The sequence below is a fragment of the Bos indicus x Bos taurus genome, chromosome 1 (assembly GCF_003369695.1).
Source record: "Bos indicus x Bos taurus breed Angus x Brahman F1 hybrid chromosome 1, Bos_hybrid_MaternalHap_v2.0, whole genome shotgun sequence".
NCBI lineage: Eukaryota > Metazoa > Chordata > Mammalia > Artiodactyla > Bovidae > Bos > Bos indicus x Bos taurus.
The window spans coordinates 1,567,269-1,594,619 of record NC_040076.1 but is presented as its reverse complement, the minus strand read 5'-3'; the positions used below and the strand labels follow the sequence as shown (position 1 = coordinate 1,594,619).

Sequence of the window (27,351 nt, the reverse complement as noted above, 5' to 3'; positions counted from 1 at the left end):
CTGGAGGAGGAAATGGCAACCTACTCCAGTATTCTTGCCTGGAGAATCCCATGGACAGAGGAGCCTGGTGGGCTACAGTCCCTGGGGTCACACAGAGTCAGACACGACTGAGCGGCTGCGCACACACAGCACAGTTGCTTGTTCCCTTTATAAGCCTGAGCAGTACTTCACCTCTTCATGTTTTGGTTTTTAAGTTTATAAATAACAGCTGACCTGATGAAGTAGGTTTTCCTCCCTATCTTTGATACTAATCTTGTGTTCTCACTTGTTTTTTCTGATAAGGTCAAAGGCTTCAAAAGAAGCCCTTCCCCTTTTGGTAGAGGAGCGGGTTTGAGTCTATAGAGTTTTAGGCAGTCTGTGCCACTCCTCTGGAGAAGAAGAAAATTTTTGTATTGAGAATTAGGAACTTTTTCTAGTTTCTCTTTCTCTTTGTGCCTTTCTTTCTTTGCTCTAGACCACAGTTGAAATGTAGAAGTGATGGGGGCTGCTGGGGAATATCTCTTAGAATTCATGTAGAAACTGTACTCCAGTTAATTTATTTATGAGCTTTGGAACTGTAACCTACTAATACTTTGGAGATACGTATCTGTCCAGTCCAGTTTCTAATTAAGAATACAGGAAATCCTAAATTCTCCCTCAGAGGATGGAGTCAAGTCAGTGTGTTTAAAGCCAAGTTATAACAGTAACCAAAGATGATTCCTCTCCCTAGAAATTGTCTTACTACTAAGGAGCTGAAAGGAAAGCCACCAATATCCTCTTATCTTTTGGCAACTTAAATGCTTAACATCGTTCCAACCTTAGGCTTGTGTGGAGACAGGAAAGAACAAGGCAGAGGGCGATGGACAAGAGCCTTGAATAGAAGACAGGTAGAGAGAAGACAAAGAAGTTGAATGAGGGCTTTGGAATCAGAGGCGGTAGGGGCCATGGAAAGAGGGGATAGAAGCTGTTAAGGAGAGAAGCGAGGGGAAGAGAGGGAGCACTGCTTGGAAACAGCCCCGAGAGAGGAGGAGGAAGCCAGAGGCAGAAATTAGGGGCAGGGATCAGGGCAGTCACGCCTTAGGATACCATTTAGGAACCTCTGAACATACGTCAGGAGGGCCTTCAGACCCCAGCAAGATCCGTTTGCTAAAGTCCCTGGCTCCCCCAGAAGTCATCCAGAACATTCCTGAGTCTTCACCATCTCAGTTCATGTTCGTGAGCATCTCTCCAGCTGGTGGGAGCCATGCCTGATTGCTCTCCTTTCGTTACCCTGTACAACCAGTCTATCAGCGTATACTTTTGACTTCATTAGACTGTATCCCCAATCTGGCCCCTGACTTTCTGTCTCCTTTGCTACCATCCTGATTTGTCACAGTGGGCCGAATAACTGTGCCCACGATCTGACCATCCTGACTGGAGTCTCTCTTTCACACTTGTCCCTTTAGCTTCCATTCTCCAAGCAGCAACCCAACAATCTTTCAAAAAAGTAAATCCTGCCCCCCGCCAAAAGGTAAATCCATTTAAAACTCTTCATTAACAAGAAAACCCAAAGTCGTTACCAAGGCCATAGGCCCATGTGAACTGGGCTCTTGGCTGTTTCCCTCTTTTATTTTGTACCATTTTCTTCTTAATTTTTTGCACTCCGGTTTCACTGACCTTGTTTATATTCTTTAAATGCCTCAGGGTCATTGCACTTGGCATTTTCTCTCCCTGTCTTGCAGCTCTTCTAGAGCCTTACATATCTGGCTGATTACCCATCAGGTTTCGATTCATGGGTCACCTTCCCTGAGAAGGGCTTCCTGAGCACTTGTCTAAAGTACTTTCCTCTCAGTTTTGGATGGACATATACACAGGGCTGCATTTAAAATGGGTAACCAGCAAGGACCTACTGTATAGCACAGAGAATCCTGCTCAATGTGGTGTGTCAGCCTGAATGGGAGGAGAGTTTGGGGAAGAATGGATACATGTATATGCATGGCTGAGTTCCTTGGCTGGTTACTGAAACTATCACAGCATTGTTTCTTAATCAGCTATACTCCAATACAAAACAAAAAGTTTTAAAGGCAAAAAAATAAAATTTTTCCCTCTCCCTACCTGCTCCTGCCAACATCTTCTCTTTCCGATTGCTTTGCTTTATTTCTTTTTTTTTTTTTTAAAGATTTTTTTATGTGAACCTGTCTTTATTGAATTTGTTACAATATTGCTTCAGTTTTATGTTTTGGTGGGTTTTTTTGGCCACGAGGTATGTGGAATCTTAGGTCCCCAACCAGGTATCGAATCCACACCCACTATCTTGAAAGGCAAAGTCCTAATCACTGGATCACCAGCGAAGTCCCCTTGCTTTATTTCTTAATAGCACTTATCAATATGTTGAGTAGTCTGACTGGTTTTCTTGTGGAGTGTCTGCTTACACTGAAACAAGGACAGGAACTTTGCCTGTCTTTACATTAGTTGTAAGCCCAGTTCCTGAATGGAGACCTTAGTAAGTGATCTTTTCAAAAAATATTTGTTGGGAAATTCCCTGGCAGTCTAGTGGTTAGGACTCCGCACTTTCACTGAGGTGACCTGAGTTCAGTCCCTAGTTGGGGAACTAAGATCCCAGAAGCTGTGCTGCAAAGCCAAAAATCTTTGTTGTTGTTGTGTGAATAAACAAAGAGATGGTGAGTGACTGGGCCAGATTAATCTGGACAGGGGAGGTGAGCAGCCTGTGATGAGCCTTTGTGGGTGAGGTGGCCTCCTAAAGGAACTGTCTGATGCAGTGAATGAGATGGAGTGGAGACAGGTCCTTCTTTCCTCTGAATCGTGTGATACAGACAAGGTAAGTTTCAGAAGGGCTACACGCCTGTCCACCGCAAACCCCAAACCCATTCAGTGGCGTTCAAGGTTACCTCATAGTTCTTTTGTTTACAGACTGAGGATGTATGAAGTGCTGTGTTCAGAAGTTACTTGAATGTTTTTTTCCTATGTGGACATGTACTCATTCAAAATACTACTAGGTTTATTTGTATTTTTCTTTGTTATTGTTGTTGTTTTGTTTTTAATTAATTTTTATTGAAATATAGTTAATTTACAGTGTTGTGTTAGTTTCTGCTATACAGCAAAGTGAATCAGTTAATATATAAACATACATCACTCTTTTTTTAAGATTCAATTCCCATATAGGTCATTACAGAGTATGGAGTAGAGTTCTCTGTGCTATTCAGCAAGTCCTTATTAGTTATCTGTTTTATATATGGTAGTATGTATATGTCAGTCCCAATCTCCTTTATCCACCCCCACCCCCAACCCCAGTTTTATTTGGTTTAGTTTTTATTCAGTTCAGGGATCTGCTCTCATCTTTGTGGACTTAATTTTAATTTTTGAATATGTAACACATTAGCAAGGTTCCAAAAGCTTATTATCTTTTTGTTGTTTATTTCTGTGGGGAAAAAACGTGTCCCTAATATGTATGTGAATTTAAATTATTTCCCCTTCCTTCTGCTTTGAAAGTAACCTCCTATAAATGTTCTTTTGTTCTTTCCTTTTCTCACTTAACAGCATATCCTAAAAATCACTCATATCATCGCATAGAGATCTTTATTATATTTTCTTTTTACAGTTATGTAATACTTATTGTGAATGGTATGCCATAGTTTATTCAACCAGTTTCCTATGTTTTCTGCATTTGGGTTATTTCTAATATTTTACAGTTACAAATAATGCAGCGAAGAATGAGCTAAAGCATGTGTTTTTGTATTGTTGGAGGTGTACCTTCAGGGTAAATTCATAGGATTGAGTTGCTGCATCAAAGAGTAAATCTATATGTAGTTCTGCAGGTGTTGCCAGATTTTCCTATGCTTGGAGTTGAAGCACTTTTTCCCATAGGATATAAGAGCAATGTGTGGTTTATTTGTACAAATCAAACAAAAAACTTACCCTTAATACAGTATACTTGTGGACCTTTTCTCATCTCCACCATGCCTGTTATTATATATAGATTTTAATATCAGACTAAACATCGTGTTTAAGATCAGTTTGTATTCAAGAGTCATAAATATTGTTTCACTTTTTGTTAAAAATATTTTTATCAGACATTTTTTAACTTTGGAAGTTGTGTGAATTTAATTTCAGGATTCTCAGACTTTTAGTTAGTTTTCTGGGGTGATTATTAGAACTGAGTAAACTGAGAAATAACTATACATACGTAAAGCGAGCTCCCCAGGTGGCTCAGTGGTAAAGAATCCATCTGCCAGTGCAGGAGATAGGGGTTCAGTCCCTGGTACAGGAAGGTCCCCTGGAGGAGGGCATGGCAACCCACTCCAGCACTTGCCTGGAGAATTCCATGGACAGAGGAGTCTGGCGGGCTACTGTCCATGGGGTCGCAAAGAGTCAGACTAAGTGATCGAGCATACACACACAGGAGATGAAGTGGATAGCAGAGCTGAAATCATATTTTGCAGAGAAAATTTGAGAAATAGAATTCTGACTCTTTTCCAGTGTCTTAGGAGGGATTGGAGAGAGTTGAGCTTTGTAGGAGTAACTGTTATAATTCTAAAAAGACCTTTGAATTTTTACTACCAAGGAATCCCAACAGCTATGTTATGTTAGTTGAGCAGAAGAAGTTTTTTAAAAAATTCACACAAAATTGTTAGAAATGTTTTGGGATTTTAGTGAATGTTTAGAACCTGAGCATTACGTGTTTCCTCTCCTCTCCCATCCAGGCTTTTGCTAATTGTGTCATTACTAGAAAGTCTTTTTCCCCTAACCCACTCATTATCCCACACTAGATATTTTTGTTTCTCTCTAGAAAATGTGTTTTGGGAGCAGTAGTGTGGGGAATAGAAAGTAGGAATCTATCTGCTGTTTTTTTTTTTTTTGTAAAGTATGCATGTCAGTATTGATCATTGGGAACCTTTATTATATCTGTGAAAACCATTTGAAATACCTGAATGTCTTTTAAAAAATATTCGAGGGACTTCTGTGGCCGTCTAGGGGTTAAGACTCCATGCTTGTACTGTGGGGTGGGGCAACAGGTTTGATCCCTGGTCAGGGAACTGTGATCCCACATGCTGCACAGTGTCCCCCAAAAAAGAAAAATTGGTAAAAGAAAGCTCACCATTTCATTTTATTGATTCAACTTACTTTATGAAACCTGAAAAACAGACTAAAAATAAAGCAACCAGAAACTAATCTCAATTATGATCATAGACACAGAAAAATGAAAACAAAATCTTAGCAAATGGAATTCTACAATGTATAAAAACTATGACCAACTTGAGTTTATGCCAGGATTAGTTCAAGGTCAAGGAATTCCCTCAACATTATTTCGCTCAGTTGTGTCCATCTCTTTTCGATTCCATGGACTGTACCCTGCCAGGTTCCTTCTCTCCATGTAATTCTCTAGGCAAGAATACTGAAGTGGGTAGCCATTCCCTTCTCCAGGAGATCTTCCCGACCCAAGGATTGAATCCAGGTCTCCTGAATTGTAGTCTGATTCTTTATCGTCTGAACCACCAGGGAAATCCATATTATATCAGCAGATAAAAGGAAAAAGAAGTGTGTGATCAGGTCTTCAGATGCTGATTAAACATTTGATAAAATGTATAGCAAGCATTTCTAGTAGAAAAAGGGAACTGCTTAAATATGTCAGATTACATTCTAAAAATCAGTACCAAATATTACACTAAACAGTGAAACACTACAGCCATTTAACTTAAATTCAGAACTACACTGGAATGCCCACTCAGTAATGTGATGGAGACAGTAAGAACAGTGAAAGAGAGGAAGGGTAAAACTATAGGAAATGAAAGCTAACTCTTTTGCTGTTTAGGTGATTGTGTAAGTTTCACAGAAGTTTGGTAAGATTGATCAGCCAGCAGAAATGATTATTAAAAGCAAAATTGTTCTCTGTGCTTGACATAAGCGTCTAAATATGGAAATGAGGAACCTGTTCTGTTTGAGTGACAGAAATGATAAAATTCCTAAGACCCCATTTAACGAGAATAGTAATTACTTATATGGAGAAAGTGATGTAATGTTTTTAACATCAGGAGAACTGAATGTACTGTTTTCTTTGGACAAACTATCATAAATATGTCAGTTCTATAAAAATTAATATATCTAATGCAGTTTCATCTTGGATTTCAAGAAAGTTGTTTATAGAATAGATAAATTATCTTAAAGTTCATAGGGGAAAAAAAATGTCTGAATAGCCAAGCAAATTTTTAAAAACACTTTTCTTGGGATTTACAGTGTTGTGTTAGTTTCTGCTGTATAGTGAAGTGAATTGGTTACACATACACATGTATCTACTCTGTTCTAGATTCTTTTCCCGTGTAGGCCGTTACAAGGCATTGTGTAGACCTCCCTGTGCCGTACTGTAGGTCCTTATCCGTTATCTGTTTTGTATGGTGTAGTGTGTATATGTCAACCCCAGTCTTCCAATTTACATCTCCCTGCCTGACCCCCTGGTAACCATAAGTTTGTTTCTACATCTGTAACTCTGTTTCTCCTTTGTAGATAAGTTCATTTTACTCTTGTTGTTTCTGTTTTTTTTAAGATTCCACATATAAACAACGTCATGTGGTATTCGTCTTTCTCTGACTTCACTCAGTATGACAATCTCTAGGTTCATCCAACAAGTTTTTTATTTATTTTTTTAATTTTTTGTTTGTGTTGTGTTTTGTGTTTGTGTTGGTTTCTGCCAAACATCAACACAAGTTTTTTTTTAAATAAGTCTTGCCAGATACTGGAGTCAGTGCAGTCAGATTATTGTCACGTTGACCTGGAAATTATTCAGAGTAGATAATCCAGAAATAGATCTCATTTCATATAAACATTTAATAAACCACAAAAATATTTTTATGCTTCAGCGAGAAAAGAATGGATTGGTTCCTAAACATTGCTGGGAAAGTTAAGTATCCATCTATCTGATGGAAATCTGATTGAACCCTGGGGTAACATACCACACATATATGCAATTACAGTCAGTTTAAAGGTTGAAATGTAATAAAGTAATACAGTTTCAGAAAAGAAAGCTATGTGATCAAAGAAATATTTTACATGTATAAAAATGTAGAATTTCTGTATGCTGAAGAATTACACAAAATGGATCAAGTTTAAAAAATTCTTTCAGCAACTGACAGATAAACAGTTGATGTGTAACGTACAATGAGCTCTTTTAAACTGACAAGGAAAAGACGTGCAGTCCATCAGAAAACTTGGCAAAGGATGTGAATGAGCAATTCATAGACGCATGAGTCCAAATGCTCAAGAAACATGGCAAGTGATGCTGAAGCCGCTAGCAGTGAGAGAAATTCGGGTTCCATGGTGTGGTTTGCTGGAGGGCTCATTGCTGGCAGGGGAGCTCCTATCTGAGGCAGAAGGATGGTTCGTGTGGCCATAGTGTTTCCTTTATGATTTTATGAGCTTTACAAATTTTCCCGAGAGATAGTGTTGACTTTTAGAATTTTTAACATTTTTAAAGGTTTGTAATCTTTTTATGACACTTTTCTCTGTGCCTCATGTTTTACTACTTTGCATTAACTCCAGCCAATATGGGTTATTTTCTACGTAACGTAATTTTCTTTTGTGGACACAGTCTGTGGCTCATTTAAAAGATGGCTAAGGATTAAGTATTTTAATTGGAGTAACTGGTCTTAACATTTGAAGTTTCAAATAAAAATTTTGTTAAGACAGGTTTTAAAAAATAAATCTTTAGGCCTTTGATATCTAGACTTCAACAAATGAAATCCGAAGGACCATTTTTTGTACAGAAGAGGTTAAGTCACATGCAGTTTCAGTTTGCCAAAACGTAGTTTCCGGTTGCAAGTCCAAACTCTGTTCTTCTGTTTGGTTATTCTTTGTTGAGAAAAATACTCTATAAACAGCTTATTGAAAGTTGTGCTTGACCATTTATGTTTGAACACCACTTTCAGATAGTGTGTTTGTAAGCTCATTTAATTAATTTTCACAGCTTTAAAAGTATGCCAGTATTACATTATAGTAGAGCATAGCATGTCACATCCCCGTGGTGAGGTTTGTAGAGCCCCATAGATGAGTTGATGCAATCTAATCAAGAATCTAGAAATAAACTCTTGTTTCCAAATACCTTTGTTTCCCCCATAATAGCTTAACAAAATTCACAGTTTTAAAATGTACAGTTCAGTGTTTTTTTAGTCTATTCAGAGTTGTGTAACCATCACCAATATCCAATTGAGAACAATTTCATTGCTCCAAAAACAAGCTCCATTTGGTGTCCATAGTATATGTCCTGACATTCAGACTGAAAATTACCTTGTGTATCATATAAATAATGCATGCGTATAAGTGAAGACTAACACAGTAAAACATAATTCGTAGTTATGTAAAACCTATTCAGTTTTTCCCTACAGCTTGGTAAACAAGTTTTGTTTTGTTTTCTCTGGGACCAAGGGAGCTGACTCTCTAGTTTTTGTGTGGGTGGGACTGGTGGTTTGGGAAAGGTTCTTTTAAGGTCACAGTCATTCTGAGCCCATGCTGTTGCTCTGCAGGGCGCTCGCTGATATGAATAATGATGGAAGGATGGATCAAGTGGAGTTTTCCATTGCTATGAAACTCATCAAGCTGAAGCTCCAAGGATATCAGCTCCCCTCTGCACTTCCCCCTGTCATGAAACAGCAACCAGTTGCTATTTCTAGTGCACCAGCCTTTGGTGAGTCTAAAAGGAATCAGTTCATATATTTCATTGTATGTTTTTAAAATAAATATTTCCTTCTCCCTGCCATATCAGTTTGTAGCACTGAAATTCTAGGAGACATTCACTCTGAAAAATGATGGCCCTGTGCACAAAGATAATGCTGGAAGGGGAGAAAGCAAAAAAAGAAAGAAATGAAAGCAAAGGTGCAGATTGTCAGGGAAAAAGGAATAAACTTGCAGTGTCTGTTGCATCTTTTCTCTCTTTCTTGCCCCTATTGGATTCTTGACCCTTCTTCACATCTTCACATACTTCCCTTTGGTTTTGTGTATTTTGGAGCATTGTTTTGTTTCCTTATGCTCCTTTTGTTTATAGTATCAAGAGAAATGTATTTTTGTAATAATAGTTGAGGCACTTGGTTACATTATGTTACTTCTTCACACAAAATGCCACGGTGGGGGGGAATGAAAATTATTATCCCAATTTAAAACATAATTCCATAAAATGCCATCTTTTAGTCAGATATTTTTCTTAAACATTAATTGGTAGGCATGTTCCTGGTGGTCCAGTGGTTAAGACTTCAAGCTTCCAATGCAGAAAGCATGGGTTCAATTCTTGGTCAGGGAACTAGATACCACATGCCCTATGATATAGCCAAAAAGAAAAAAAGAAAATTAAATGATAATTAGTTGACTAAGATCATAGTCAATTCTGCTTTCTTTTTCTTTTCCTTTTTTGAACCTTACTGTGTGGCATGTCGGATCTGAGTTCCCTGACCAGGGATTGAACCTGTGCCCCCTGAAGTGGAAGCTGTGCTGTGCTGTGCTTAGTCGCTTAGTCCTTGTGACCCCATGGACTGGGGCCTGCCAGGCTCCTCTGTCCATGGGGATTCTCTAAGCAAGAATTCTGGCCTGGGTTGCTATGCCCTGCCTCAGGGCATCTTCCCAACCCAGGGATCAAACCCAGGTCTCCTGCATTGTAGGCGGATTCTTTACCAATTGAGCCACCAGGGAAGTGGAAGCTAGCAGAGTCTTAACTGCTAGATCATGAAGGAAGTCCCCAACAGTTCTGATTTCTTCTCTGTTCTCACCCTAGGCTTTAATTATTTAGCTTGATTTAAAGATTACAGTAATAAGATCCAACACGTGATTCTTGGGAAAGTTCTTAGACAGTTTAAACAAAACAGAAAAATGGTGGATAGAGTTTCCCTCTCTCCCTTCATCCTAATATATCTGATGACAGGTGATAAAGTGAAGGAGGTTTGGGAGGGGGCAATCATAGCCATTCAGGTTGTCTCTGACACAGTTAATGATGCGTGTGTCCTCAGTCGTGTCTGACTCTTTGCAACCCCATGGACTGTAATCTGCCAGGCTCCTCTGTCCATGGGATTTTACAGACAAGAATACTGGAGTGGTTTGCCATTTCCTCTTCCAAGAGATCTTCCCAACCCAAGGAGCAAACCCGCGGATCAAACCCGCATCTTCTACGTCTCCTGTATCTACAGGCGGGTTCTTCACCACTGAGCCACCTGGGAAGCCCACAATTAATGATAAGCTGAGATAAATAAATGGTGTTCTTAAGAGGTTCACTGTTAAAAGCACACTGTGCATTGCCTTTCTTTCAGTGAGTTTGTGCCACAAGTCTGGGTATGTTAGAAGAAAGGTCCAGGTTTTGGGTTAGGCAAATAAGACAGTGATCCAAGAGAAGGAGGAACAATGCAAAGTCACACGAGAGCTAGAGGTGGAAGGGCAGAGGTGAACAGTGCTGTGGGCTGCTCCGAGGGACCAGCGCCCTCCCTGGCCATCTTCCACCATGTATTCCCAGTTTTGAGCCCTCTGTTAACCAGCTTATTTCAAAGGGGTGGTTGCTCCGAATGCTTGACGGTGCTTGTAGCTAAAAGAACTACAGGGTGTTTGGTTTGCTTTTGGCCTCCCTTCCGAGGCTGCAAGAAGAAACCTTGATGTGGAGAAAGGGTCAGATAACCACAGGCATCCCATTTCCTCTTTTTCCCTCAAACCCAGGTGTCAGTAATTCTTCCTCTGACATGTAATATGTCTTCTCTTATTCCGTTCTGCTGTAGGAATTTCAGCTCTAGGGATATTGCTGATTATTTTCAGGAGCAGTGCCATCATTGTACAGAGGGTTTTACAGTCACTTAAGTAACCTGCCCAGCCTCTAAAGGAAGCCAGGATTTTTTTTTTTAATTGAAGGATAATTGCTTTACAGAATATTGTTGATTTCTGCCAAACATCAACATGAATCAGCCACAGGTATACATATGCAGGATTTTTTTTTTTAACTTAAAAATATTTTAAAAATGTTTTTGGCCATGCCTCGCAGTATATAGAATCTTAGTTCCCCGACCAGGGATCAGACCTGTGCCCCTTGCTGTGAAAGCGCTGGAATCTTAACCACTGAACCCCAAGGGAGGTCTCTGGGAAGCTGGGATTTCTTAACTGCCCTCCTGCCATTCAGACCTTAGCTCTTCCCCTTGGCTCCTCCACTGCCTTTCCTCCCATCATTCTTGTCACATCGACCTCAGTAAATTTTTCCAGAGGATTAATTGTGAGGGAATAACAGACGATAAAGAGAAGTTAAAAGTACATGGTCCCAATCCCCACTTTTGCCCAAGTTTACTCAAAAATCTGGCCTTTGCCAAAGTAATTTTTTTCTTATGATTCTTCTGGCTAATTGAAAACATAACTTATTACTATTATCAGTATTTTATAATTAGTATGAGACTTTGTCTGACCATGGGTTTTCTAGCCCTGTGGTCTGTCTTCACATGTAGCGTGTTTTTTGGTCACCACAGTAACCCTGAAAGTGTGCAACGGATTGTCAACCCTTTTACACAAAGGAGAGAACTGAGATACCAAGAAGTTGAACACCTAAGCATGTTCCAAGGGGCTCCCCTGGTGACTCAGACAATGAAGAGTCTGCCTGCAGGGTGGGAGACCCAGGTTCAGTCCCTGGGTCTCTCCCTGGGAATTCTCTGGAGAAGGGAATGGCTACCCACTCCAGTATTCTTGCTTGGAGAATCCCATGGAGCCTGGAGGGTTATAGCCCATGGGGTTGCAAAGAGTCACACACGACTCACAAGGAACACTTTATTTCATGTTTCTGAAAGGGAGGCAGAGCCTCTTTAAACTCAGTTGTCCTCAAGGCCTTTGGTTTCCTCTTTTCCTTCTCTCTTCCCACCTTCATTATCACCAGATCATCAGAGTGACACAGGGCTTCATCACTCTCCCGAGGTTAATGCAAATGTTAACGCACCGTGGAATTTAGGCTGGCTAGAGCGATTTCACTTTCACTTTTCACTTTCATGCATTGGAGAAGGAAATGGCAACCCACTCCAGTGTTCTTGCCTGGAGAATCTCAGGGACAGCGGAACATGGTGGGCTGCTGTCTATGGGGTTGCACAGAGTTGGACACGACTGAAGCGACTTACCAGCAGCAGCAGCAGCAGCAGCAGAGGTTGAATAGTCATTTTGTTAAGAAGAGGAAAATGGGGTGCAGTGATACTGTGATTTGCTTAAGGGTGCCTGGCCGTATTCCAGGACATTCTGTGATGAGTATGCCTCGTACCTTCTCCCTTCAGTGTATTTGCACACATCATCATTCTTCTTTGACTCTGAACTCAGATATTTCAGGGAGAGGTTGTTGTGATTGTTTCTGTTTTTTGCCAGAGTCCACAGTTTTACTGGGTCAAACCAATCAATATCTTTAAGTCCCGACTGTGTGTCCTAGTTGCTGGGAAGGGGGTAGTGAGTAAAACATTGTGACCCCAGTTACTATGGAACTTGTTGGCAAGTTAGGGGAAGAAACAAATAGACAAATAGTTCTGTGAAACAGGGTGACATGACAGAGACCCAGGGCTTCCCAGGTGGCAGTAGTGGTAAAGAACTCACCTGCGTTCCATCCCTGGGTCAGGATCCCCTGGAGGAGGGCATGGCAACCCATTTCAGTATTCTTGCCTGGAGCATCCCATGAACAAGGGAGCCTGGCAGGCTACAGTCTATAGGGTTGAAAAGAGTGGAGACTAAAGCAACTCAGCACCCATGTACTCATGAGAGGCGCAGAGAGGACCAGGTGGCTGTTGCTCAGGCACTCAGTTGTATCTGACTCTTTGCGACTCCATGGACTGCTGCAGCATCTCCCAGAGCTCGCTCAAACTCATGTCCCTGGAGTCGGTGATGCCCTCCAACCGTCTCATCCTCTGTCATCTCTTTCTCCTCCTGCCTTCAGTCTTTCCCAACATCAGTCTTTTCCAGTGAGTTGGCTCTTTGCATCAGGTGGCCAAAGTATTAGAGCTTCAGCTTTAGCATCAATCCTTCCAGTGAATACTCAGGGTTGATTTCCTTTACGATTGACTGGTTTGATCTCCTTGCAGTCCAAGGGATTCTTGAGAGTCTTCTCCAGCACCACAGTTCGAAGGCATCAATTCTTTGGCACTCAGCCTTCTTTATAGTCCAACTCTCACATCCATACATGACTGCTGGAAAAACCATAGCTTTGACTAGATGGACCTTTGTAGGCATAGTAATATCTCTGGTTTTTAATATGTTCTCTAGGTTAGTCATAGCTTTACTTCCAAGGAACAAGTGTCTTTTAATTTCATGGCTGAAATCTACAGTGATTTTGGAGCCCAAGAATATAAAGTCTGTCATTGTTTCCATTATTTCCCCATCTATTTGCCATGAAGTGATGGGACCAAATGCCATGATCTTCGTTTTTTGAATGTTGTTTTAAGCCTGCTCTTTCTCTCTCCTCTTTTACCTTCATCAAAAGTCTCTTTAATTCCGCTTTGTTTTCTGCCATAAGGGTGCCTATGACAGAGCTGCATCTGCGTATCTGAGGTTATTGTTATTTCTCCTGAGACCAGGTGGTTAGGGAGAATTTACCCAGGCAATAACTTTTGAGCTGCCTTAGGTGTGGGGGAAGAGAACCCACCTGGCAAAAACAACGGGTCCTAAGGCAAAGCTTGGTGTGTCAGAGGAACAATAATGAGAGGCTTGCACCTGGTGTCCTTAGGGCTTCAGGTCGGGAGGTAAAGTAGGAGCCAGGTGGTTTGGGACCTAATAAAACCACTAAGTGAACTGAAAGTCGCTTAGTCATGTCCAATTCTTTGCGGGCCCATGGACTGCAGCCTGCCAGGCTTCTCTGTCCATGGGGTTCTCCAGGCAAGAATACTGGAGTCGGTTGCCATTTCCTCCTCCAGGGAATTTTCCTGACACAGGGATTGAACCCAGGGCTCCCACATTGCAGGCGGGTTCTTTACCTCTGAAACCACTAAAAAGCTAGCATTTTTTTCTAAGTAAGTTCAGTTGAAAGCTTTTGAACAGGGTGTAAATGGCTGATAGACATTTAAAAAAATATAATCTATGTTATCTGAAGATGGTTTTGTTTTTTTTGTGTGGGTTTTTTCTGTTGTTGTTGTTGTTTTGTCATTTGTGTTATCTGAAGACTAGATTACAGGGGACAAGCCTAAAATCAGGAGCATCAATAAAGAGGCTTTTTCCATAGGCAAGAGATTATGGTAATCTAGATCTGGCCAGTGGTAATCAATGTGAAAAATAGCTTAGAATTAGCTTCATCATATCCTGTATTGTGGAGGAAAAGTAAGTCAGATTTTGACCATATTAGGCTTGAAGGGCCTTGCTGATTTCGAAGTCGAGATATTAGGGAGGCAGATAAATCTGTATGTCTGCAACGCAGGAAGGATTCTCAGCTCTGGTGAGTTTGAGTATGGATGGCAACGAAAGCCCTGGGACTGATACAGGATCTTAGAGAGAAAGTTGGGAGAGGATTTCAATCTTAAATGGAACCAGAGGATATATACAGTGGAGAATCTCATGCATGAATCCTCAGGAAAATGAAACTTAAGAACAGAGGTACTACTGATCAGGGATTTACAGAAAACGGAAACTGATCTGTTGACGGATGAACCTCCACCAAGAGTTTCTCCTCTTCCTCAAGCCAGTGAACTTACTGCTTGGATTCTAACTGAATTCCCTCCTCTTTATGATCCTTATCCATAAATCCAGCCCACCCCAAACCCTCAAAGGACTCACTTGTAGCTTACTACAGTTGGTATGTCTAGAATTGCAATTCTTGGGGCTTCCCTCGTGGTCCAGTGGTTAAGACTCATCACTTCCAATGCAGGGGGCACGGGTTCGATCCGTGGTTGGGGAACTAAGATCCAACATGCCTCCCAACCAAGAGAGAGAAAAAAAAGAAAGACATCAGAATTGCAATTCTTCTGCTATTCCTGCATAAGCTCAACTTCCGGTGATTCAGTGTCCCTCTTCATTTAGGTGGACAGAGTGTAGCTAGAGTATGCAGAACACTTAAGATCACACCTTGTTTCAAGTGTGGGTCTCCATGTTTGAGTTGCTTCTGTGCTGTGCTTAGTCACTCAGTTGTGTCTGACTCTTTGTGACCCCGTGGACTGTAGCCTGCCAGGCTTCTCTGTCCATGGGGATTCTCCAGGCAAGAATACTGGAGTGGGTTGCCATGCCCTCCTCCAAGGGATCTTCCCAACCCAGGAATTGAACCCAACTCTTTCACATTGCAGGCAGATTCTTTACCATCTGAACCACCAGGGAAGCCCAGGAATACTGGAGTGGGTAGCCTATCCCTTCTCCAGGGGATCTTCCTAACCCAGAAATCTAACCGGGGTCCCCTGTATTGCAAGTGGATTCTTTACCAGCTGAGCCACCAGGGAAGAGTTGCTTCTGAGGGACTGAGTAAGAATAGGACACGAGAGTGATTGGATTTGACATTTGATAAGATGGGTTTGGGCCTGATCTTGGGCATCCCTAGTGGCTCACAGTAAAGAATCTGCCTGTAACTCGGGAGACCTGGGTTCAACCCCTGGGTCAGGAAGATCCCCTGGAATGGTAACCTACTCTGGTATTCTTGCCTGGAGAATCCCATGGACAGAGGAGACTGACCGGCTATAGTCCATGGGGTTGCAAAGAATCGGGCACTACTGAACAACTTACGCTTTCACTTTCACTTTGATGAGCAGTTTCCTTGGAGTGGTAGGGACAGAAGCCTGCTGGAGGCCTGGGAGGGCGGGAAGTTTAACCGTGAGGTGGAACCTGTCAGCTTAAGGATAGCATGTTGATGGTTGGAAAGGCTCCGGTGTTTTTAGAGTCAAAGGGAAAACTCAGTGGTTGAGGAGAGTGTGGAAAATTTCATGAATTAAGAGAGATGGCATCTAAAACCTTGCCTGGGGGATGTGTTTGTTTAGAGGTATCCAGAAAATGCCATTCATTCAGAAGAGGCCGTCACTTGGTAAGAGGGGCAATTTAAAAGCTGAGTAGGTAACTGAAATGGACAAATCATGGTGTTAAGACAATAATGATGGGGGTTGTCCCTGGATTAGAAGACTTGCAAGATCTGGTCCCTATGGACTCTTCAAACTGACCGACAAGGCTGCCTTTGATGATCAGATCCCACACCAAGGAGGAATGACTGGGAGTGAGTAAAGATTAAACAGGGCAGGGTAGCAGAGACAGGAGGATGAGAAGGTCCAGACCTACATGGGGGAGGAGACTGAACCCACCCAGGAAGCCAGGCTCACACATCAAAAGGAGCAACAGGCAGCATCAGGCAGGGTCAAATCCCACACACAGTTATTATTAGAGAGGAGACAACGGAGAGACCAGCAGCACTCTCAACGGACAGTGGCTGTGCACCAGTGACCGACTATTTCAAAACAAGCCGAGAGGCGCTAAGAAAATGGTGCAAGTCATGAACGACTGGCATCGATCCGAATTTTTTAAAACTCCAGAAATCAGGTGACCGCTCCAGAAAGAATGAGACATAAAAGAAAAAGTTGTTTCAGAAATGAAGAGTGAACCAGAGGCAGCACGAGAGAGACTGAAGAGAAACAGAAAGCAAAAAAAAAAAGAGGACAGTTTCGAGCATTAAAAGGAAACGACAAAAGAGACAAAAAGAATTTGAGAACAAGTGCCAAATGATGAAGGTGAAAAGAACTGACTAGCTGGTTAGGTGGGGCCTCTGAAGAAGAAAACCAGAGCAAGGGAAGGGAAATGAGAACAGCTTTCCTGACACGGCAGGTTTGAAACTAAATTTGAACAAATAAAGCACGTGCCTAGGAATATTGTCCTGGAGAGGATCAAGACCAGGATTCATTCTAGTAAAACAAAAAGTCACTTGGGCACAAGCAAATAGAAAGCACATGGCTAACAAGAAAGAGAATTAGAGCATCTTCCGACTTCTTCCTGCCAGAAGGAAATGGAGTGACATATTTAAGATTCTCAAGGAAGGAATCGGCCAAGAATTTTGTATCCAGAAAAAACACACCAACCAACGTTCTAACTCTGCGGACACTGACTTTATATCTTATAATTAAATTCAATTCTGACACTCTGGTCGTTAGTGTCAGATTCCACAGGCTTCAGTCCCACAAGACTGACCTCACTTTAGATCTGAGTCACAAGTGCTGGGGTGACTTGGCTCCAGAGTCAAGACTACAGAGTTGTTGTTTGGTCACTAACTCATGTCTGACTCTTTGTGACCCCTTGGATAGCAGCACACCAGGCTTCCTTGTCCTTCACCATCTCCCAGAGTTTGCTCAAACTCATGTCCATTGAGTCGATGATGCCATCCAAGCATCTTGTCCTCGGTCACCCCCTTCTCCTCTTGCCCTCAATCTTTCCCAGTGTCTGGGTCTTTTCCAATGAGTCAGCTCTTCACATCAGGTGGCCAAAGTATTGGAACTCCAGCGTCAGCATCAGTCCTTCCAATGAATATTCAGGACTGATTTCCTTTAAGATTGACTCAAGTCAGAGGCTCCTGCAAACCCTTCTCCCGCTTTTTCAGTTTGCTAGGATAGCTCCCAAAACTTTGGGAAACTTGTATTTACATTTGCTGGTTTTCTATAAAGGATATTATAAAGGGTACAGGTGAACAGGAAGACGGAGAGGTGTGTAGGGTGAGGTCCTAAAGGGTGCTGAGTGCAGGAGCTTCTGTCGTCCAGGACCTGGATGTGTCCACCAGCCTGGAAGTTCTCCAGACCTTGTTGTGTAGGAGTTGTGAGGCGAATGTGATAACCACTACAGTACAGAAATGAGGTCCATCATGTAGGAGTTGTTATGGGAATTTCATAACAGAGGCTTCATTGATGAAATCATCAGCCTTTGATTAGCTCACTTTCCCCCGTCTATTCTCCTCTGATGTCTCATCAAACACAAGATGACAGTCTTCCCACTCCAGAGATTCCAAGGATCTTAAAAGCTCTTGTGTCATGAACCAGGGACTAAGACCAAATATTTTGGCAGAAGATGTTCCTATCAGTCAGGAAATGAAAAGGATTTTAGGAGTTCTTCTGGCCTCCCCGATGGCTCAGCAGTAAAGAATTCGCCTGCAATGTAGGAGATGCCAGTTTGACTCCTGGGTTGGGAAGATCCCCTGGAGAAGGAAATGGCAACCCACTCCAGTATTCTTTCCTGGAGAATCCCATGGACTGAGGAGCCTGGTGAGCTACAGTCCATAGGGATGCAAAGAGTTGGACATGACTGAGCAACTACACATGCACGCCAGAGCTCTGTCAAGAATAAGGACCTGGGGCCAAAGATCAGATCTATACTTCTTATAATGTCACAATATCACAAGTTAGGATAGAAAAAGGAAAAAGAATAGAGACATTTAGTTTAGTTCTATCTTTTTTTTTGTTGTTAGAATACTTTTATAAACAGAAACTTTCTCATCAAATGTTTGATTCCTCTGAGATTCAGTGTGTAAAGGGAAGGTGGGTTAATGGTTTATTTTCTGCCTTTATTTACTAGTTTTCAAAATAAATAGATTTCCTCTGGTGACCAATTAGGATTTTTTACAAAAAGTACCTCATTGTGAATTTATGAATTGATTTCCCTTTGCTGGCTTTCAGTCCACTGTGGTTATTATTGGTGAACATTGGCCAGTAGATTTCTCTTTAAGCCGGGGTCTTGAGCCCTTTCCATCTGATCATTGACAATGTTTAATACTTTTCAAAAGGATTAATCTGAATTCAGATTTTAAATGGGAGTATATTACGACTGGAAGAGGGTTTTCCTCTCCATGCATTCCTGGGTTAATTATTGTTGAATGCTGAAATGTGGTTCCATGTGAATTTTATTGGGATTTTCCCTTCATAGGTATGGGAGGTATTGCCAGCATGCCGCCGCTGACCGCTGTTGCTCCTGTACCAATGGGCTCCATTCCCGTTGTTGGGATGTCTCCCCCACTAGTGTCATCTGTTCCTGCAGCAGGGGTGCCCCCCCTGGCCAATGGGGCGCCCCCGGTCATACAGCCTCTGCCTGCATTTGCTCATCCTGGTATGTGACCTGCTAAAGCCACAGGCTGAAGTTCTATATGTATTTTACTCGTCATTCTCATTAAGTCTTCTGTTTTCACACTTGGATTATATTTACATAGTATTTTATTCCAGAAGAAATAACCTTTTTTTTTTCATTTAATGTCTCATTTTGGGGAACAGCTAGTGTAGAGAGAGGGCATGAAATTACGTACCCTTGGCTGCCATTGTGCACAAAAGTGAAGTCAACAGCTAAAACCAAGAGCATAATTCCCTTTCAAGGGCTTGATGAGAGCAGCTCAAGTTTGAACAGCATTTGAACACTTTTTAGTTCCATGTATCACTTACTACCTTTCTTCAGCTGCCATGAACTGCTAATAAACAAGCCAATCCCTTAGGAGTAGAATTATGTGGGAGATAAAAAAAGAACATTGGCTTTTTTTTTTTGAAGAGGTATAATGAATCAGGCATAGAGGGGAAGGAAATCTAATGAATGACTATATTAAGCTTATAGTATTCCATGCTTGCTTAACTGAACAAAGGATTACAAAGTGTCTGGCTTAGCTAATTTCATTTTGAGACTTTATTCAAAGTCTTTCTTCCCTTTAAAGAAAAGGTGGCTTAGTGGTAAAGAGTCCACCTGCCTAAAGGAGACTCAAGTGTGATCCCTGGGTCAGGAAGATTCCCTAGAAGAGGAAATGGCAACCCACTCCAGTGTTCTTGCCTGGAAAATCCCACAGACAGAGGAGCCTGGTGGTCTACACATCATGGACTCGCAAGAGTTGGACACAACTTAGCAACTAAACAGTGACAACAGAGAAAAGCATAAAGTGTAGATGTAGATAGCCTTAGTCTAACAAATCTGAGTGGGTTCATATCAATATGGAAATTTTTTTCTTGTTTGATCTTTTAAGTACTTAGATAAGTCTGAGTACATTCAGTCATGATGGAGTGTGGGTTTGAGCCTAATCTGTGAGTCTGCCTACGCCCCTGGATTTATTACATCTGTCAGGATGTGTCTCTGTGACCTTTTGTTTTTAAGATGTTCTTGTCGCAGGTAGCTTGTCTCTCATAGGTGACCATGACTGTAGGTGACATGGCAGCTGAAAAAGTGCTTGCGATTATTTTTCCCGTGTTAACAGTGAATCCACGCCCCGTGTCTTGTTTTCTTTTGTGACAAATGGTGATTGTTGCAAGGCTGTAGGCCAGGTTGGGAGAAATGCTGGTTAAGGCTCAGAGTTTTTCTCCTGACACATAGCCTGAATGAGACTCAGACGCAGAAGCTGGCCTTCCGTGGCATCACGTGTCCTCTGGCCGAGACAGGTCTGTGACTTCTGGGCTCTGACTCTGGAACTGATGCTTCAGCTGCTTCAGTGCAGTTACAAATATGCCAGCTATCTATTTAAGCTATTGCTTCTTCAGCTGTAGGAACAGATACTATAAAATGTGATACTAAATGTTTAATGAAGAGCCCAACTTTGTGGATGTAAACATTACTACCTAGTAAGGTGGTTTTACGAAGGAACAAGAAAACATTTTTGGCTAGAGGGCAGGAAGCAAGGAGGGAATGACTGTTTTTGAGTCTAGAATGGTCAGAAGGGAGAAATAATTTCTGCCTTAGAAATTATTTGATGACTCAAAAAATTTTGATGACAATGCATTTTAATTTTTAAAAGGGAAACTTCTTATTTTTGTAGAATTAAAATTATCCAACATTTATTTTTACAGCTGCCACATTGCCAAAGAGTTCTTCCTTTAGTAGATCTGGCCCAGGGTCGCAGTTAAACACAAAATTACAGAAGGCACAATCATTTGATGTGGCCAGGTAAGTTTGCTTGTTTGCAAATGGATGTTTTGGTTGAAACTGTTGTCTGATTGACTCATAAATTTGAAAATGAATTAGCTACGTGTTCTTTACTTATCTTCTTTTATTTTGTAGCATGCTAATATTTGTCTTAATTCTGGATAATGTTCTAGATTTCATTATTTGTTTGTTGTAGCAATGACAGAATCAGAAACACTACTTTTCCTTAAAAAATTTAGTGGTTTTTTTTTTTTCCCATGAGGATGATAAATATGTAGTAGTCCATGGTTAACTATTTTGTGTCGGTCATTTGAAAGTTTCTGTGTCGGGGCTCCCTTGGTGGTCAGTGGTTAAGAATCCCCTGCCAGTGAAAGGGACAGCGGTTCAGTCCCACAGGCTTCGGGTCAGCTAAGCCCGTGTGCCACAGCCACTGAAGTGCCTCACGCTGTAAAATAAACAAGTTTATGTATAAAATATTTTATATGAAACTTAGAGTCAAAACTGGCTCTAATTTTATCTCAGATAATCTTATGAAGCCTGTGTGGACTGTTGGCAAAACTTAGATCAGTTTTTATGAAATGAGTTATTCAAGTTAGAGAAGAGCTCTTGTTAATTGGATATGTGGCTCGATTTTGGTAAAGCTTATGTGACCTGCTGCCTTGTATTTTGGCCAGTCTTGGTTTCCATTATCTTTTATGTTCTTATTTTACCCATATTTTCCCCTTGCATAATGCTGCTCTAAAATGAAAAATTAAGTCTCTTGATAAGCTGTCTCAAAACTTTTCAAATGAGAAGATGTAGATAAAAATGATTGCATCTTTTCTTGTTTCAGTCCTCTTTATGAATCTTTCCTAAGTGAATCAAGTCATGTTTCCTCTTTAAAGAGAAGAGCATGTTGAATATAACTCAAAAATTCATTACCTTTAAAAAATTAATATAAAGAAAATCCATAAGCTGCAAAGCACTGTGTCAAATGCTTTATGCACAGTAACCCTTTTAATGCTCACCATCTTCTCCAGAAGATGACTATGGTTTTCTCTGTGTTATGAATGAGGAGGCTCAGAGAGTAAGTGACTTGCTCAAGGTAACTCATAAGTGATAGGGCCAACAGCTGAACTGAGGTCTTTCTGACTTTAAGGCAAATGTTCTTAAAATTTGCCCTAGTAACTTTGGTTAATTGTCGAATATAGGTTGTAAGGTGTCAGATAAGGAGTCTGGGGAAGCTAACGCTCAGAAACCCCAAACTCCCAACAAGGGACCATTTTTAAAGGCCAGGTGAAGGAAGGGAGTCACAGTGTGTTTGATCAGTTTCTGCACACCTCTAATTGATGGTGAGGTACCAGGGCAATGCCACAGGGGTTGATGCCGAAGCTGAAGCTCAGATATTTTGGCCACCTGATGCAAAGAGCCACACATTGGAAAAGACCCTGATGTTGGGAAAGATTGAGGGCAAAAGGAGAAGGGAGTGGCAGAGGATGAGGTTGCTGGATAGCATCACTGACTCAACAGACATGAATCTGAGCAAACTTGGGGAGCTAGTGAAGGACAGGGGAGCTTGACGTGCTGCAGGCCATGGGGCTGCAGAGTCAGACACCACTTAGCAACTGAACAGCAGCAACAGCAAGAGGCGGGTGGTTGATGTTATCAGTCCTTAGCTTCCAGCTTCCCTTTGGTGGAGTTTTATCATCTGTAAAACAAGTCAGAAATGTGCCTCAGACCCTGTTATCTAGGTACTTCAGGGAGGAACTAAGGATTCTATGACTGCCATATGGCACATCTGCTGATTAAATTGTTACCAGTTCTCCTGGCCCAACTGTGACTTTTGTCACTACATGTTCACATCCTTTCAATCATTAATTCTTGAGCCAGATTTCTGTGACTCAAGTGGGGCCTGGGAGACCACAGCTTTTCTACAAACAAGAGACAGGCAGAGGGAAAAAAGAGAGAGGCAGAGAACATGAGGGGAGAGGTCTGTCCGAGGAAGACCCTACAGCATTCTGCTTGGTTATAAAAACACTGTTGTTGTTTTTTTAATAGTTTCCTTCAGTATCTTAAGTTTCTAGAAAGTTTGTGTGATGTGGCATCTAACTTTTTGGATCATGCCTTTTTAGGCCTGTTTACATTCTCAGGAATTTGGCAGAAAACTATGATTTGATATGTGTAGTCTTAGGCACTTTGCGTTTTATATCCTACATTCCTGGGGTGGAGGGGAGAGATAATTGGCTTCTTGACGAATTGGGAAGAGTTGGAATCTGCAAAATATTAGTTTAACATGAGAGATTTGTTGCAGAAATAGGCACAGCAGAATAGACCTCGGTAAATGATTTTACGGAGAAATACATAAAACTTGAAACAGTAAATTTTTATAAGTACTTTTCAAGTGTTTGGGAGCAGTTTCTGTGCTTTAAGCAGTGTACATAGTAAGAATAAGGACACAGATAAAGTACATAAATGAGGATTAAAAATTCACTTTAACATGTGAGAAATAGATATTTTTGTTGAAATGAAAGGACATTGCACATGGGGCGTTAGTTGTAATCTGTCCTGGAAGTGGAATGCCATTTTTTTTTACTGTCAGCTCAATCATCATGTTTAAATTACCCTATATAAACAGCGGGCTCTTAACAAACCGTGGGTACAACCAGTGTGATACTGTGTGGGAACTGATCTAAGGAACTGATCACCAGGGAGATCTACACCCGAGCTGGCTGCTGGTCAGGGGTTTCCTGAGGTCAGGGGTGCTACACATTGGCAGGAAAGACCAGCCCTGCGTCGCAGTCAGGAGCAGAACTCCTTCCCTTCCTTTCTACGCTGCCGAGAAGTGTTCTCTCCTCTCTCGGAAACTCCACATGTGGGCATGTAAATTCTCAGAATGAAATAACTTCCCTTCATTAGGAAATCCATCATGTATTTTGGTGTAAGACTGTTAAACATTTTTAAAAAATTAATACCTTTAAAGGCAGTTGCTTTTGTTTGCTGTCCACATGGCTTTTAAAACCAAAAGAAGACTGGATGTTACTGTGATCACCTCAGTTCCTAGGAGATTTTCCATCCTTTTGTAGAACCTTTAAATTAGTTTAATTGTATGTATAACTTGAACCAGCCACTTGGTCTGTCCTGTTTACTCAAAGTAATAGGAAGCTCAAAATAATGAGCTTATCTGTATGCAGAGAAAGGGTTGTAACCTTAAGAAATGAAAAAAATCATGATGGAAAATTCTGAAATAGTGATTAGAAAGGGAATAAAATGTTAAAGCTAGTTTTCTAGAAAGTTCTTACTTTTTAAAGAACTGGAATGTGCAGGTCCTTGCTGTTCACCCTCTTTTCCTGTCTTTCCTCCCACAGTGTCCCTCCTACAGCTGAGTGGGCTGTTCCTCAGTCATCCAGGCTGAAATACAGACAGCTCTTCAATAGTCATGACAAAACCATGAGTGGACACCTAACAGGTATTTACACATAAGAATTAATTTAGTGAAATATGGTCTCCGTTCTAAATGTAAATTGTTTCTAGATATTGGGCCAAAGATTTTCCAGACTTTGCTCTATTTACCTGTACTTCTTTCTAAACAGTGTTTTCATTGTTCCTTTTATCTCATCGACTGATTGATAAGTTCTCATCAACTGATAAGGCCACAGTTACTTCATTCTCCACTGCCTCAGGCTTTTGCTTCTTGGTAATAGAACCTAGACCAAGGATCCCCCAGCATCCCAAATGCCACGAGTGTGCAAATCAAAGCACTAGAAAGGAACACTGCTATGAAGGAAACCTGGTTCACCTTCTGAAGTCCAGCTTTGGAGGTCAACTTGAAACTGCCTACTCAAAGAATCAGTGATGACTGCAGGGGCGGGGTGAAAGGGGAATGATTGGGGAGTTTGGAACCTGGCCTTGCCACTTACCAGCTGGAGTTCAATTTACCTACTTGGATCTTATTTCTTCATGTATAAAAGGTCAGAGTTAAGTTACATGCTCTCTGTGAATTAAAAAAAAGGTTCTGTTGTCTACATCAGAAAGACTCAAATGATTTTATGATGCTGTCCAGAAATCTTTCTAATAAGGGGTTGTTGTTGTTTAGTTGCTCAGTCATGTCCAGCTCTTTGTGACCCATGGACTGTAGCACTCCAGGCTTCCCTGTCCATCACCAACTCCTGGAGCTTACTCAAACTCATGTCCATTGAGTCGGTGAAGATTCCCTGAGTTGATTTATCTGATACACCTCATTAGATGGGTATCCCCCTGTTCCTTCCCAACTTGATGTATATACTATTGCATGGTCTTAAAAGATACACTCATAAAAAAAAGAGTTCTTCTTTAATCAAAGTGATATAAGTAGCTGTACAATTCTAGGCTTCCCTTGTGTCTCAGATGTTAAAGAGTCTGCCTGCAATGCAGGAGATCTGGGTTTGATCCTTGGGTTGGGAAGATCCCCTGGAGGAGGGCATGGCAGTACACTCCAGTTTCCTTGCCTGGGGAGTCCCACGAACAGAGAAGCCTGGTGGCTACAGTCCGTGGGTTTGCATAGAGTTGGACAGGACTGAGTGACTAACATACGCACAACAGAATTCTGGAGCTGCTATTCTTGCTAGTCCTTTTCTCAAAGAGGTATTTTATTATCTCCTTGCATTCTGAAACAGTGACTGTGTTATTTGGTTATTCATATGCTAATCTCAGAAGCTAAAAAGTCTTAGTCATTGTTTGAACTAAACTTTTGACTTCATTGAATTATCTCTGTCCTTTACATTCCTGCTTCCTTGCCCAATCATGGGTACCCATTATAGGCTTTGTGAACTTGAGATTTCATTTATATCCTTAATATTTTCTTCTAAGCCAGTACTCTTTTCATGAATGCAGGCTTCCGCAGGAGGTTGCTCTGTTATGCTAAGATACTGTCTTCACTGTTGCTGATCTAGTTTAATGTTTCTTAACCTGACCTTAAGACTTAACAGAGTCCCATATTAGAATTGCAGAAGACAATAGGGATCACAGACTTTCTCTTTAAAGGGCAAAATACTAAATAGTTTAGGCTTTCAGTCATACACTGTTGTAACTATTCAGCTTTGCCATCGCAGTATGAAAGCAGCCACAATATGTTAAGTGAATGGGCATAGCTATGTTTCAGTGAAACTTTATTTACAAAAACAGCTGGAGGACTGGAGAACGCCTATGGACTGTGGTTTACCAATTCCCGTTCTAGATCATTTCCCTCATTTCAGAGACGAAAGAACTTCCTCTTAGAGAGGGAAAGTGATTTTATTAATGTCACATGTCATTAGAGAGTGGAAGAGTCAAGAGTGGAATCCATATCTCCTGATATCCAGGTCCAGGGCTAGTTTTTAAAGTTTATTGTTACATTTTTTATCAAGTAAGTGAAATATGAACTTTCTTTTATATAGTTCTGTAGTGGGCACAGTGTTGTTACAAGTATAAATGAAAGCTTTCACTAAACTTATGCTGATTCTACTTTTATATTGCCAGTATTCTAAATGCAGTGAAAGAAAGAGTTAGTCCCTTAGTCATATCTGACTCTTTGCAACCCCATGGACTGTAGCCTGCCAGGCTCCTCTGTCCATGGAATTCTGCAAGCAAGAATACTGGAGTGGGTAGCGTTCCCTTCTCCAGGGGATTTTCCCGACTCAGGAATCGAATCCCAGTCTCCTGCATTGCAGGCACCATTTCAGCCACCAGGGAAGCCCTCTAAATACAGTGTTAGAGACTAAATAAAATGATCGGTGAACTTTCCTCATTCCAGTATACCGAAGACCAAGCAAAATATTATACATGATAATCTCCCCAGCATAATTGCTACCACTTTGCATTCCTTGATCTATTACCTGTCATCCTGGGCCCACGCCTTGGAAATCATTGAAGGACATGAGACATTTGTCGCTCTCTTCTTAACACTAGTTTATTTAAACATTCAAAATCTTCCATTGTAGGCTTCCTGGTATCTAAAGCTAGTTTCATGCCAGAAATGAAGATATATACACAAGTATTTTAAGAAATGAGAGCTAATTTTGAGAGGAAAGTTGAAATTCCAGGAATTCTTCTTTATCACAAACCTAGGAAATGGCTGTGATATTGGCCATTTATGCAACCATGAGCAAATTTTTTTTTTAAGTCTGCATAATGAAATGGGTAGAAGAGTTTTCTCTAAGGTTACTTCCTCTTTTGAGATTCTCTGACTCTTGTCTAAATTTGATAGTCATCATGATGGAGGTGGCAGAGGGTGGCAGATGATATTGCATTTAGAGAGGACACGTTTCAGCTTTGTGAATAAAAACCTGATACAAATAGAGATGGTCACCTGGACCAAAGGGCAGGTTATATATTGAAACTCTTATTTTTTACATACTCATTCCTCATTAAACATCTATTTAACAAAAATTTATTGGCTGTGTGCCAGGCGCTATGCTTTGTGTTTTTTCCCTTTTTCACTGGGGCTTAATTTCCTTATTGAAAAGCCCATTGGGTAATAGCAAATATTGTTTAAAGCACTGTGATTGCATGAGATTGCATAGTACCTGTGTGCAGAACACTGATCTTCCTAGACAGTGAAGATTTGCTGATTCATCTTTATTTTTTTTCCTGGCTTTC

General features: G+C 41.1%; 1 protein-coding gene across 10 annotated transcripts in view; it reads left to right on the top strand.

Moving 5' to 3' along the window:
• The window catches only part of ITSN1 (intersectin 1), a 246,746-nt gene that overhangs the window by 79,933 nt on the left and 139,462 nt on the right, over positions 1-27,351 (top strand). For all 10 annotated transcript variants that reach the window (XM_027557093.1, XM_027556377.1, XM_027553336.1 and 7 more), the window contains exons 5-8: positions 8,490-8,650; positions 18,799-18,978; positions 20,685-20,781; positions 24,105-24,205. In XM_027557093.1, the coding sequence (XP_027412894.1) occupies positions 8,490-8,650; positions 18,799-18,978; positions 20,685-20,781; positions 24,105-24,205 (539 nt within the window). The remainder of the gene's footprint in view (positions 1-8,489; positions 8,651-18,798; positions 18,979-20,684; positions 20,782-24,104; positions 24,206-27,351) is intronic.